This window comes from Phyllostomus hastatus, unplaced genomic scaffold (genome assembly GCF_019186645.2).
Source record: "Phyllostomus hastatus isolate PE091 unplaced genomic scaffold, TTU_PhHast_1.1 phas_contig_84, whole genome shotgun sequence".
NCBI lineage: Eukaryota > Metazoa > Chordata > Mammalia > Chiroptera > Phyllostomidae > Phyllostomus > Phyllostomus hastatus.
The window spans coordinates 3057238-3073059 of NW_025333969.1; the positions used below are offsets into that span (position 1 = coordinate 3057238).

The following is a 15822-nucleotide window of genomic DNA, read 5'->3' on the forward strand; positions in this document are numbered from 1 at the left end:
ATGTCCTCACATCCACTATTAGTTTAGTGGAACTATTATGGGATTTGGCTTCAGCACTGGAGCTGAAGTTTCACTTGATTTCATATTAGCTGTGTAGTTCCAAGCAAGTAGGGGAACCCTGTGGAGACCATTTTCTCATCTGGCAAATGAGAAGCATAAAACTGACTTCAACAGCATTGCTGTGTGGATAAATAAGATAATGTGTGTAAAGCACTTAAGAGAGTTACTCACTCAGTTTGAACTCATAGACTCCCATATTAGAAGATAATTTAAACAGAACCCCTTTCTATCTTCTTCCTGTAAAAAAATCTGTTTATTGACTATACTTCCATCTAAATGCTGAAATATTTTCTTCTTTTAATTAATGTTGTCTCTAAACAGTAAAGGTTCCTTCTTAGAACAATGTAGCTTAGTTCTGGTAGCAAACCTCTGTCATAAAAATAGCACAATAAACATGAACTGATATTGGCATCATTAATTTCCTTTTCCAACTGATATGTGGAAAATTCCTAGTTCTCCATGAAATTGTGTTATTGAATTGATGTCTCCTAAAACATAATCAAACCTGACTTTTGCTTTCTAATTTTATTGCAATTTTTCTACTTTCGTGAAAACTCTGTAATAGCCTGTAACCATGTCAAAAAATTAAAATTGCATCTTTATGTATCTTGTTAGCAGATTGGAAATACCAGTTTATTTTTACTAAAGGTTCAGGGAAAGGGTTCACATTTATCATGCAGGTTACATCAGTACTCCTGATTACAAAGATATGCAACAAAGATTTGTGACAGTGAGGATACAGATTAATTATCATCTTGATTTGAACATTTTCCTTGAGTAAACTGACTTTCTTGGGGACATTTCGCCTGCATTTTGACTTACTATTGGCTAGTTGATAGAAAAATGGTTTTTATTTGATGTTTGTACATGTGTTCAAATATAATTCAGATCATTCCATTATGTAGCATATTAAATATGGACACGTATAGTACACTTTTCTTTATGCTTGAGATGGGAAATTAAAATGAAAAGTTTTTAACTAGAAATTTCCACCAAATTTCTCTCCTCCCACCTCCTCTATTCCTAATATTTTTATCATTTAGGTATTGTCAATCCCAATATAAAGGAAGTTCAGCAAAATATGTGGATTCTCTTAGTCTCTCAGCTTCTTATATTTTATAATCTAAGAGTTTAAGCTCTCCAATCACATTTAAGCTCTCTGATTTTTCTGAACACCCAAAAACTATTGGGATAAATAGAAGAAAAATCTTAACTTTTAAGGTGTTTATCAATGGCCATCATGGTACTCTAGGACCACAATACCACTATTAACAGATCTCTTAAGCACTTACCTAGTGAAAGAATTGTGCTGATTACATTCTGAAAAGACAGGGTACACATTTTTAAAAAAGTAACACTGATGGAAGGCAGTCTAGTATATGATGAATGAGTGACAGAAAATAATTCCCAGAATTGGATCTCATCATGGGCCAGAGTAGCCTGAGAAGATCTGAATGAAAAACTCAACATTGGTTAAGCCTCAACATGTGGGAAGAGAAGTAGCTAGAAAGCAGGGTGGTGCTACAGGGGTGTGTGTCTGAGCCAGCCCTGTAGTCTGACAGACTTGGAAATTGAAACTTGGTTTTGTGCCATTCTCCACTCCACTGGATGTCACTTAACCTCAGGTTATTCAAGTATAAATAGGGATGAATTCAGTATTGTGATGGGTAGAAGGATTGGAAGCAATTATGTAAAACTGTGGCACATAGTAGGAAGTCAATAAACAATAAGCTAGTTTAAATAACAGTCATAGAGTTAAATTAAGAATTAGAAAAATCATGAATACCAATCCTAAGTAATAAGTAGGCTAGTGGTTACCTAAAAATCAGTTATATTTTTTTAAAGATTTTATTTATTTATTTTAGAGAGGGGAAGGGAGGGAGAAAGAGAGAGAGAGAAACATCAATGTGTGGTTGCCTCTCATGTGGTCCCCACTAGGGACCTGGCCCACAACCCAGGCATGTGCCCTGACTGGGAATTGAACCAGAGGTGCTTTGGTTCTCAGCCCATGCTCAATCCACTGAGTTATGCCAGCCAGGGAAAAATCAGATTTTAATTACACACATCTAACGAACTAGAAATAAAACAACAAACTAAATAAGAAATAAAATAATTAGCATAATATTAACATTCATTATTGAAATTTTCTTATGGTAATGGCCCCGTTCATATGTTCTTTTATGACTCTTTGTCATTTACCAATATATATTGTAATATTTATAGATAAAGTGATATGATATCTGGAATTAACTTCAAAATAATAAGATAAATGGATGTGAGCATACAGATTAAATAAAAATAGTAATGAGTTGATAAATTCAAGCTAAATAATGGGTACATGGGGTTCTAAAACTCTTCTCTCTACCACAGTGTATAATTTCATTTTTTCTGTAATAAAAAGTAAAAAATATATATACATTGTCAGGACGGTAAATATTAGAGAATTTTTTAAATAGGTTTTTTGCAATTAGTAAAGTTTACCTAAATATAAATATGATTTCTCACTGAAATTCTATTACTAAGGAAATAATTGATTAATGCACTTATTACAGCATTATCTACACGTAAACATTAGGATAATCTAAAATTCCAAAATATGAGTAAGCATTTAGTGAGACTTTATATGTCTGGCATTATCCCATAGGCTTTTTGAAGTGCTTGTTGAATGGTCACCACAACCCTTTGTAGAGGATTCCTGAGTTTTCCACATTTTTATATCTATAGCTGAGAAAACCAGGAATCACAGGTTGAGTTATATAACCAGTTTCACAGCTGCAGATTGCAGATGAGCTAGAATCTGAACATAAGAATACCTGGTGGCAGAATCCCACTTTTGCTAAGGTAAAATACTCTGGTAGTAGTATGTGTTACATAAACAGAAGCAATTCCACAGATGGAATCTATTGCAGTCATTAAAACTGACAAATTTATATAAGAATGACAGTAACCAGAGGAGATGGAGGAGGGGGATAAAGAGGGAAAGAAAAAGGATTGTCAAGGAACAAGTATAAAAGACCTAAGGATAAAGCCAAAGGTGGGTAGCATTGAGGGTGAAAAGTAGTGGTGGGTAGGGCAGGGGAGGATGGTGGGGGGAAAGTGGAGAAAACTGTGCTTGAACAATAATTTAAAAAATTAATGTGACAAAATAAAACATTCAGGATATAAAATGTAATGGACAGACATCTTAGCTATATCGAATGCAAAGAAAAGAGCTAGAAGGAAATCAAATGTTCTTTTTTATTGTCGTCTTTGAGTAGACTGAGTGTTTATTTTTCTAGATGTACAAATGTGTTACCAATTAGAATTCCAAATATGCTACCTAATGATTTAATTTAAAAATAAATTAAATGACAATATAATGGCAGTCATACCCAGATTATTCAGACAATAGTGGGGCTGGAGGTAGGTTAAAGATAAGCACACATCAAAAATGATGTTGGAACAACTGGGCCTCCACAAACAAAACAAGAAAGTTGAACCCCTACCTTACACCATATACAAAAATTAATTCAAAATAGATCCAAGACTAAATGTAAGAGCTAAAACTAGAAAACACTTAGAAAAAACTATGGCCATAATTCATCATGGCCTTGGGTTAGACAATGATTACTTAGATATAACTCCCAAAGCACAAGCCACAAAAGAAAAAAAAAGATAAATTAGACTCATCCAAATAAAAAAAGAACTTTTGTTCTTAAAAAGATACTATTAAAAACTAAAAAAAAAACATTTGCAAATCATATATCTAAATAAGAAAATATATTCAAAATATACAAAGAATTCCTACAACTGCATAATAAAAAGAAAAAAAGCCAATTTAAAAGTGGGCAAGATATTTGATTGAATACTGCACCAAAGAAGATATACATATGGGTAGTAAATACAAAAAATGTTTAATATTAGTAGTCATTAGGGAAATGCAAATCAAAACCACCATAATATATCATTCCACGTGTTCACAGTAGAATGTCTATTATCAAAATAGGCTGACAACAACTGGTGAAAACATGGACAAATCAAAATCCTCATATTCTATTGATGAGAATGTAAAATGGAGCATCTACTTTAAAAAATTTGACACTTTCTCAAAAACTGTAAACATTGCCCCATAAATCCCCCCTCTAGGTACATATGTAAGGGAATAGACAATAAAAGTTCATACAAAAACATGTACAGGAATGTTACTAGCAGCATTATTCATAATAACACACACATACATGCAAAAAAAGGAACATTCCAAACAATCAACTGATAAATAGATGAGCAAACTGTGGTACCTCCAGACACTGGAATACTGTTGGGGAAATAAAATGAAATATGTACTGAAAATTTCTACAATATAGATTAACATTGAAAACATGATAAGTGAGAGAAACCAGATCCTAGATATCCATATATTATATGATTCTATTTATATGAAATATTCAGAATAGGAAGATCCATGGAGACAGAAAGTACATTAGTAGTTTCCAGGAACTGGGAAAGACATGAATGGGGAATTGCTGCTAATGGGTATAAGGTTTCTTTGGGGGAAATGATGAAAATGGTCTGAAATTAGATAGCAGTGATGGTTGCACAACTTTGTGAATCTGCTAAAGCCCTATAAATTATACATTTTAAAACTTTGAATATCATGATATATAAATTAAATTTCAAGTAAAAAAACATACAAAACAAAAAACTACATATGTGAATCCTTACCACAATTCTGTACAGAATAAAATTAGGATCATATAGGAGAAAAGGAACCAAAAAATGCTGATTCGACCTCTGGCTCTGACAATATTAGTAAGTCACTGAACTTCTGTGACCTTCATATGTTAAATGTAGATATTACCATCCTCCTTACTACTAGATCAGGGATAAAAAGCTAAGTGCTTCAGTCAATAATTGCAAGCTAATTTTATGATTATTATTTCTTTGTACTGCAATAAGAAACAGAAATGGACTACGGTTCTAGCTCAGGAATAGCTAATGGGTGAATTTCACTAATTGTACCACATGGATTTCCAGTATTTCCACACCTTTATATACATGCCATGGTAAGTTAGCATAGAAGACCACCTCAATAGAAAGCAACTTTGTTCAAGACCATCCTGTAGCTAATGGCTTCATTTCAGTTCTAAGCCACATTTCCCGAAGGCAATTAGAATGGTTAATAGACTTGGTAAAAATGTTGATCTTATAGATTTTGGAAATGCTGAATATAAGATAATCATTTCCTAAGATTTATGAGATGGGGGAAATGAAGTTGAAATCAGTGAAATATTGAAACAAGCTAAAAAGGCAAAACACATATTTGACTATTTTGCTTGTAGATCAAATCAAAATAAAAAATGGGGAGAGAACACAGGATATTTCAACAAATTTAGATGAATGATAAGTGGCATGGAGAATAGATAATTCATAGAAGCTGTTTCAGAGAAAGGAACCAATGAAAAATTACATAAATTCAGAAAAATATGATCTATGAGATATTTGAACATTGTCCCTGGAAAAATGCAGAGTCTACTATTTTTTTCCAAACAGAAGCCTTGAGTATAGATCTTACAAAACAAAGCCAGTATATTTTAGTGTCAGTGCCTGGTACTGTCTATTTTGTAGTTGCTTCTTCTACTATGTGGAGACAGTCTAATGGTGGCACTTGAATTTTTCGGGGTAGGTGTTCACAGGCTTACACCAGCAGAACTTTGCTCATCTTACCTGCATTAACAGCCTATGAGAATGGGCTTTGCTATATTTCAGGTTCAAGTGCATGACCCATCACTTTGTTGGTCCTACAATTTATACCATTTATATTCTTCCAAGAATCCCAAAGCTTTCTAGTGATAATAAGCAAGTAATTTATATCAACTTGAGAGAAGATTGATGCAATTGGATGAAGAACATGGACTATGGATCCTTGGAAGACAATACTGGGTGCTTCTTTCCAACAGGAAAATGGATTGAATAAAGCATTGCTTGCTAGAGAAGCTTGAGAAATGTGTTTTAATAAATCAACAAAACTTTTTATAACTGCCATCATTGTTTGTCTATAAATTGTGTTTAAAGTGGTGATTATTCAACAGTTCCAGTGAATGAGTGGATAAAAAAACCTCTGGTATATTTACACAATGGAACACTACACAGCAAAAATAAAGAAGCAGCTCCTACCCTTTGTGACAGCATGGATGGAACTGGAGAGCATTATGCTAAATGAAGCAAGACAGGCAGTGAAAGACAAATACCACAGGATCTCACTTATAAGTGGAACCTAATTAACAAGACAAACAAGCAAGCAAAATATAATCAGAGACATTGATATTAAGAACAAACTGACAGTAACCAGAGGGGAGGGGGTAGGGAAATAATGGGGGAAAGAAGGGAAAGGGTTGTCCACGAACATGTATAAAGAACCAATGAACAAAGCCAAAGGGGTATAAGATTGAGGGTGAAAGGTGGGATGGGTGGGGTGGGGGGGGGGAGTGGTGTTGGGAAAATGGAGGCAACTGTATTTGAACATTAATTTTAAAAAAAGGAAAAAATAAATAAAATGGTGATTAAAGCACTTTATTTAATAATTTAAATGTTGTTCTTTTAAAAATTCTTTCGTATTTTTTAAAAATTTAAATGACAATATTATTTTGTATTAGTTTCAGATGTACAGCATAGTGGTTAGCCAATCATTCATTTTAACAAGTGTTACATCTGATATTTTTAGTATCCAAAGTATATCATACATAAGTATTACGATGTTATTGACTATAACGATATTATTGACGATGTTTTCTATGCTGTACTTTACAGCCCAGTGATTGTTTTGTAACTTCCAATCTGTATTTCTCAATCCCCTACCATTTTTCATCTAGGATCTCAACAACCCTGCTTTCTAGCAACCATCAGTTTATTCTCTGTATATGAATCTGTTTCTGTTTTGTTTGTTCTATTGCTTATTCCACATGTAAGGGAAATCATGTGTTTTTTCTTTCCCTGACTGACTTATTTCACATAGGATAATACCCTCTAGGTCCATCCATGATGTTGCAAATGGTAGGATCCCATTCTTTGTAAAGGCCAAGTAATATTCCATTGTGTATGAGGCCTGTCTGGAAAAGGTCTAACCATTGTTAATATAATGCAAATGGTTTGTGAGACATCAATGTAATCTGGTAGCCAAGGAGAGTGGACTGGAATGCACATGGGTGAGCAATAACAAGTTGACTGTACTAGTCAGTGGGGGCGGTAGATGCCACAGAGTACACATGCTCACTCAGTGGCATCTGAGTGAGCATGTGTACTCTGTGGCCATCACATTCAAAATGACTGAGCGATTAGAGCAATAAATATGCATCAAATTTTGTGTTATGCTTGAACATTCTTCCATGGAATCTATTTGGATGGTTCAGAAGGCCACAGCTGGGAAACTGGTGATTGGTAGCTTCATCATGACAATGTACCTGCTCATGCATAAGGTCTCATGCAGTTTTTTGATGAAACATCCAATCACCCAAGTGACTCAGCCCCTTACAGCTCAGGTTTGGTGCCCTAAAACTTCTTGCTTTTCCCAAAACTAAAATCAGCTTTGTTTTTCTGTCTTGTTTTATTGTTTTTTAAGTATAGTTGTCTCCATTTTCCCCCCAACACTCTTCCCTGAGCAATCCACCCCCACCTCCCACCCTCAATCCTACCCCCCCTTTGGATTTGTCCATGGGTCCTTTGTACATGTTCCTTGATGACCCTTTCCCTTCTTTTCCCCATATACCCTCCCTCCTCTTCTCTGATTACTATCAGTTTGTTTTTTATTTCCATGCCTCGGTTATATTTTGTTTGATTATTTGTTTTGTTGATTAGATTCCACTTACAGGTGAGATCATATGGTATTTTTCTTTCACTGCCTGGCTTATTTCACTTAGCATAATGCTCTCCAGTTCCATCCATGCTGTCACAAAGAGTAGGAGCTCCTTCTTTCTTTCTGCTGGGTAGTATTCCATTGTGTAAATGTACCATAGATTTTTGATCCACTCATTTACTGATGGGCACTTAGGTTGCTTCCAGCACTTGGCTATTGTAAATTGTGCTGCTATGAACATTGGGGTGATAGGTATTTTTGAACTGGTGATTCAGTATTCTTAGGGTATAATCCTAACAGTGGAAATGCTGGATCAAAAGGCAGTTCCATTTGTAGCTTTTTGAGGAAATTCCATACTGTTTTCCACAGTGGCTACACCAGTCTGTGTTCCCACCAACAGTGTACTAGGGTTGCCTTTTCTCCACAATCTCACCAGCACTTTATGATGGCCATTTTGACTGGTGTAAAGTGGTATCTCATCGTGGTTTTAATTTACATCTCTCTGATGGCTTGTGATGCTGAGCATCCTATATATGTCTCTGGGTCCTCTGTATGTTCTCCTTGAAGTGTCTGTTCAGGTCCTTTGCCCATTTTATAATTGGATTATTTGTTTTGCTAGAGTGGAGTGAAATCCAGTAGAGTGGATTTCTTTATATATTTTGGAGATCAAACCCTTACCTGATGTGTCATTGGCAAATATATTTTCCATATAGTTGGTTCCCTTTTAATTTTGCTGATGTTTTCTTTAGCCATGCAGAAGCTTTTTATTTTGATGAGGTCTCATTTGTTCATTCTTTCTTTATGTCCCTTGCTCTAAGGCATGTGTCAGTGAAAATATTGCTGCTTGAAATATCTGAGCTTTTCCTGCCTATGTTCTCCTCTAGGACTTTTATGGTGTTGTGACTTATGTTTAAGTTTATTATCACTTTGAGTTTATTTTTGTGTATGGCATAAGTTGGTGGTCGAATTTCATTTTTTTTGCATGTAGCTGTCCAGATCTCCCAACATCATTCATTGAAGAGGCTATTGTTACTTCATTTTATGCATCTGCCCTCTTTGTCATATATTAATTGACTATAGAGGCATGGGTTTATTTCTGAGCTCTCTATATTGTTTCATTGATTTATGTGTTCTTATGCCAGTACCATATTCTTTTGATTACAGTGGCCTCATAATACAGTTTGGAAACAGGTATTGTGATCCCTCCTACTCTGTTCTTCTTTCTCAAAATTCTTGTGGCTATTTGAGGTCATTTATGGTTCCATATAAATTTTTGAAATGTTGGTTCTATATCTGTGGAATATTTCATTGATATTTTGATACAGATTGCATTGAATTTATAAATTGCTTTGGGTAGAATGGACATTTTGATGATGTTAATTCTTCCAATCCATGAGCATGGTACCTATTCCAATTGTTTATAGCTTCCTTATTTTTTTTTCTTTAGTGTTGTACAGTTTTCTGAGTACAGGTCTTTTACATCCTTGGTTAGGTTTATTCCTAGGTCATTTATTTTTCCTGTTGCTATAGCAAATGGGATTTTTTCCTGATTTCTGCTTCTGATATTTCGTTGTTAGTGTACAAACTCACTTTCAATTTCTGAATATTGAGTTTGTATCCTGCTGTTTTGACAAATTCATTTATTCAGCCAACTAGTTTTTTTGGTGGAATCTATAGAGCTTTCTATGCACACTGTTATGTCATAATCACCTTTGAAAGGAAAGAGATTTCAGACTGTCGCTGAGATTCAGGAAAATATGACAGGCAGCTCATGGTGATTGGGAGAGCTGTTTTAGGTCCCATGGGGCCTACTTTGAAGACAGCTGAGGCACCACTGTCCTTTGTGCAATATTTCTTGTATCTTGTATCTTCTTCAACAAATGTCTCTATTTTTTTTGTAGTGCATGGCTGGTTATTTACTGGACAGACCTTGTTTATGTACAACAGCTTATTCACCCACTTGTCTATTGATGGACAGTGGGCCTGTTTCCATAGCTTAACTACTATAAATAACACTGCCATGAACATTGGACTGGGTATACATGAGAAGGAGCAAACTGTGCACTGAGGCCAACTTCCACCAGCAGCAAGCCTGGGGTCAGGTCTTCAAAAGGCCCAGGGCACCCCAGGATCTACCTCCACTAGTCTCCACCTGATGGCTGCCTCTTAGACTTAGTCAGTGAATGAGCCTCTGGTGGCGCTTGAGTTGCAAGAGTGCGATATTCACCAGATTGACACAGGTTCAAATTCACTATGAGTGCTGGGTCTGAAGCCACTCAGCTAAAGTCCCGTGATATACCAAGACTAGCTGCTACCAGATGGGTGTTCAAAGATCTTTGTGGTGAGACAGCATCTCAGGGTATCATCAGGGTGAGGCCAGCAGAGTTTATTAGGTTCAAACAGACCAAGATTCGGCTCTGCGAAAAAAAGGCCCTGTGCCAGTTTGGTGTGCAAGAAAAATATGGCCCCCCATCTTAGAGCCACACAACTCAGTCATTTACACTCTGTTTCTGCCCAGACCTCTATACCCAGGGACAAGGCAGCTGACTCATCTGCAGTGTCTGAACTCTGCAGGGCAGAGTGCCAGGGAGTCTGGAAGGTGGGGTTATTCCATTTTCCCAGTCTGATGCAATATGGAGGGAAGTGCTCCACCCATAAAAGTTGGTGTTTTCTATATGGGTGAGAAACTAAGTACAGGGACCCTGGTAGCTGTCTCTTCAGCTCTCTCCCTAGAACTGCAAACCCCAGTGTCTACTTACCCAGTGTCTATTCTGCCCTGCTCAGCCCTCCCTACCCTGGAGCTCAAGGTCAGTGACTACAAAGGAGATTTTGTGCACTATTGCTTTAAAAGTGTGCCTGGATATCTAGCAGACTCCTGTCTCCTTTGTGGACAGAAACCCCACTGATTTTCATAGTCAGATGTTATGTGTGGGCCTCTTCTTGGCTCTGGTGTTCTGGGCAGGGGAGCTTATTCCTCAGGGGGAACTCCCATCAGCTAGGATATTTTTTAGGATTCTCAGCTCTGCCCATGGGAGCAAGGCCAGTCCATTTTTTTTTGTCTCCACCCTTTCTACCAGGCTTGTTGTGGCTTCTTCGGTCAATCCTTGGTTATAAGACTTCTGTTCAGCTACTCTTCAGTTGGTTATTCAAGTTGATTGTTCTATGTTTTAGTTGTAAATCCAGTTTTGTCTCAGGAGTAAGTGCATGTAACTTCCATTTACTCCACTGCCATCTTGGATCTCTTTAAATGCTGCTCTTGAAAGACTATTTTTAGCATTTACTAAACAATCTTTTTATCAATAAAATAAACTTAAACATTCTGAAAAGGCATATAGTAGACCAAATCTTTCATTCTTCTACTTTAAAAATACTAAGTATTTACAATAAAAAACAAGATATTACACTTTGTATTCTTACCTTGAATTTCTCGATAACATATCATGACTGTCATTCTTTGCCTAAGGTGTGTATTCACCATGGTTAGCTTTTGTCAATGTAATCAATTAATAAAATTTGGAGGGGATGTAGAAAGGCATCAGGGCAGGGATTTTGAGTCTTCTGTTTCATATTCAGCACCCTGATGGACTAAGTATGAGTCTCTTGGGAGGGCTTTTAAAGCCTCAAATCCCATTCATGTCACCTGTAGAATAGGGGGATTTTACTAAGTACATGATACTGATTTTACTAACTTATCTCCACTCTCCTTATTGTAAAAATGCCTTAGTTTGCTTAAGGTCTTCTACAGTTCCACCAGGATTAGACTCTATGATGCTTTGATTACATTTATGGACTGAGGGAGTAGAACTGAGAAAGTCAGTGCACCCTTTGTGATCCATGTGACCCAACAGAAATGAGATTCCACCTCTCCCAGTGCTCAGCTGACTCTTGGCTATGGTTAGCCTGCTTATACTTTTACTATCCCTTTGTTTATGATGTCATTGCTAGTGCCCACACCCAGTGATAATGAATAATTGTAATTATATTGAGGAGATATGCACAGTCTCTAAACAGAGAGAACTTGAAGGAGACCAAATGATTGTTTGAAGACTATATAAGGTGATGGAATAATATGACTTGGCCATAGGCTGTAAGTACTACAACACAGCACATGGGAAAACAAAAATGCCTATTTTACCTTTTTTGCAAAAGGGCCCTTCATATGGTGAACTGGTGCAATCGCAGAAGTATCCACTGCGCTTCTCCACACACTTGCCTCCGTTGTGGCAGATGCTGCCGTAACTGCTGCAATGGCCTGGGCATCCTGGCCGGACTCCAGATGTGACCTTGGCCCTCTCCTCCAAGTCCAGTTTCTGTCCATTCAAGTGTAAGGAGCGTATGCATCCTAGAAAGCCTTTCTGTTTTGATGATGTTCCCCCTAAGTGGCAAAAAACACAAGCAAAAACATATAAGGTATCAAAGTGTTCCAATTTTTTAAAAGTTTGGAACTGGCATTCATAACAGTTAACAATTGTTCTATTGTGATACTGTGGTTACTTTTCCACTAAAGTTTCCATGGAGAATTGGAAATTTAAAGAGCCTTGACAGAATGCATGCCTTTCCAGGCTGGGAAAAACACCCACCTCCCAATGTACACTCAAAACAGTTTTTTAAGAGATTATACTTCATATGGAATTCTGTACTCTACACATTTGAGAGAGAAACTTTAAGATAAAAAGTTGTCATATTCTTTGCAAATGAAATAAAAAGTCTTTTTAGCATATAGCAGAAATCTGAAGTTGAATGCATAGAGTGAAATTGTGCCTCTAGAAAAGTTAGAAGCAAGTTGCTAGGCTCATGAAATTAGAAAACCACAAGGAGCTCTGTAATGCTTATTTGATTAGTGCAATGTGATGAACTAGAAGGAGGGTGGATTTTAGAACCAGACAAACATGGAGTCAAACTCCATGTTACTAGATGATTAGCTACACTGACCACTGACTCACCAGAGCTTCAGCTACTTGATCTGTACAATAACAATAACTCTATTTCATGTGTTTACAGTAAGGCTTAGTTAAGATATAGTACATCCTCAATCACTGCTCTTTTGTATCCCTTCTTGTAAAACCTTATAATGGTATATCTATATCTATAACTATATGTGTATCTATCTACCCATCCAAGATATTACCCTCAACTTATTATTTGAAAGATAAATTTCTTCTAGAATGCAGAAAAGAATTGCTACCCCACTTTCTGCTGAGGTTACCTATTGACAGTTTCAGAGACATATGCAATACTTGTTGCAAATTTTTTAAGAACAGAATAGATTCAAAGATTCAGGGCATTTGTTACTGTTAGAAATCCAAGATTCTACTAACCTAAATGTCTAATATCCGAAAAATGTGTATTGAGAAACAATAAGCCAGATATTAAGTTACAACCCATCAAAGGATATTTATTTTGTGTTGAGAATTTTGGAAGATCCCAGAGAAGACACATGTTTGGCAATAAGGAACCCAAGTTCTATTCCAAATGCAATGCTTTGGGCTCAAATCCATGCACATAGATTGTGGAGGACAATTGGGTCTTCTGGCTCTACATGGAATTCTAATGGAAAGGAGGAGAAGGTGTGTTGGGAAACAACACAGACTAGCAACCACTTTTATTTTCTTTTTAAGTCACCTCTGCTTTCCAAGCCTCATTCATCTCTAGTCCTTCCTGTTGCAACTTTATTGAATTTTGGTCTAGCAAATTACCAAATAAAAATACCGGTATGTTCCCACCAAGGTGGATACAGATATGAGTTCCTAATGTGCTATCTCAGAATGGGGATATAGATTTAAATAATAAACAGAGCTGTAAGTTAAAGAAATGAATATGTAAGGTGATTTTTGCTGGCATCAGTCAGCATGGCAGGGTTGACAAGTAAATATTGAAAATGAGGATGGTGGCAACATAGGGTAGAAGTATGGAGAATTCTGCCTTCTCTGAATCACATCATATCATCAGACCTATAAATACATGTATGGCAGTCACTGTCTGCATCTAAAGACAGAATGTTCCTAAAGGATTAATCTAGTCTCTTACCCTGAATTAATGATAAAATACCATTGTATTTTCAGTTCTGGTAAGTGATACCCAAGCCAGCCAGGGGGTCAAACCCAAACTGCATTCTTCTGCCTATCTCAATTTTAGTGAGTGTGTCTCCTTTTAGCCACAAGAAAAAACAATTAAAAATACAAACAGATTATAGAGCAAGGTTCATTGTTTCTTTCCTAGAGATTGTGTAGAATAAAGAGGAGAGGATTTATGTAGTCAAATATTTTATTTTATTTTTCCTTCATTTTGTTGTTATTCCTTGTGGTGGATTTAAATAACTCTTCATATATCTTCTTAGTGGCACTTTTATTCTAGCAGAGTGGAGAATGAAGGATCTATTGCAGATTATTTTTGCATGTGACTCAGTAAAAATTTCTAAATGGGAAGAGTGACTAGGGTGGTTCCTCTGACAGAAAAGCACCCCCTGATGTTTGAGACATAGTATAGTGAAAATGACCCAAACAAAGGGGAATCAGTGCTATCCCAGGTGCTGACAAAACACAATGACACAATGGTCTAAGAACTCACTGGCCAATTAACTAAGTATCAGGTTTTACCTGACTGCTTTTTATTTTTTACAAGGGAAAAGAAAAACAAACAAAAATTAGAGTTTAGGCTCTATTTTTTATGGAGAAACAATAGAAGTAATGCAAGTGCAGGCAAAAGCAAGTTTACAGTTGTTTGTATGGAAAGTAATACACTAATTAATTAACAATATAAGAATAAACTCTGTGTTTTGTGTACTCACAACTGTAAACTTACTTTTGTTCACCCCTGTATGTAGACTCAGTATAGAATAATTCTAAAATGATGTTCCCCACTCACACACTCATACCCTGTCAGGTTGTCAGTGCCCTCCATTTCTGACATTATCTACTCTGTGTACAATATGTGTTAGAGGTGTGAATCTCCGCTAAACTTGAATACTGGGCAGAAATGCAGCCACAGTTTTCCATACTCCTCTTCTCTCACAGCCCTTCCCCCACAACCAGTCCTGTGGATCTCCTCTTCCAGATATCTTGGACCCATCTGCTTCCTTCCACACCTAGAGCCACACACCACTTGAATCCAGCAAAAAAAACAATTGATGTCTTTACTCTCAGCTCTGACTCTTTGCATCCACTCACCACCTTGCAATCAGAGAGATCAACCATATGTAAAAATTTAATTCTGCCAGACCTGTTTTATACCCTTTGAAGAATAGTCATATGTGGAAAAATAAGCTCCAATCCTTAGCACAGCTGATATACAATGAAAGGTCTTGTCTCTACTTATCTCTTCATCTTCCTGCTCTGACTTCAGGGTATCAGACACCTGAATTGTTAATGGCTTCCCCATGCCCATGGTGTGTCTTGACTTTAGACCTTAGCATGTACCTTGTGTTTATGTCATATGGCACCTTCCTCCATGCACTTCACAGCACTCCTCCTTCATCCCTACCATCACAAACACACACACCTACACTCATATGCACATATTCCTCAGTTTACATATTTCTTGCCCACCCAGTATTTATTTTAACTCTTTGCCTATTTTTAAAACAGAAGCCATTTTTAAAAATTCTAGTAAATATTCCACTAAAGAATCAGAAGATCTGTTAACAATGAACTTGCTTCCTGAATGACAAAACTCAGCTGCACTAAAAAATGACCTGCATGCACTCTCCAATGGCCACATTCTTACCAGGATCACATCAAACATTCACATTGCCTTCCTGGCCCTTGTGGATTTGTCTGCAGCTTGTCTAGAGTTTACACAAGGTTGAAGGAACAACAACAGGAATGTAGCATTACCCTTAAAGCTGCTAAAAATCATTTAACGGAGTCTCATACTTAAGCCACAAGTAGTCTGAGAATGAGAAAAATGTCTCTAATTCTAACAAAAACAAACATTTT

The 15822-nt window shown here is 36.6% G+C and overlaps 1 protein-coding gene across 1 annotated transcript in view; it reads right to left on the minus strand.

Moving 5' to 3' along the window:
• CNTNAP5 (contactin associated protein family member 5) overlaps positions 1-15822 on the minus strand; it is a 958268-nt gene that overhangs the window by 162795 nt on the left and 779651 nt on the right. Inside the window, exon 18 of the mRNA XM_045850657.1 lies at positions 12024-12263. Within this exon, the coding sequence (XP_045706613.1) occupies positions 12024-12263 (240 nt within the window). The remainder of the gene's footprint in view (positions 1-12023; positions 12264-15822) is intronic.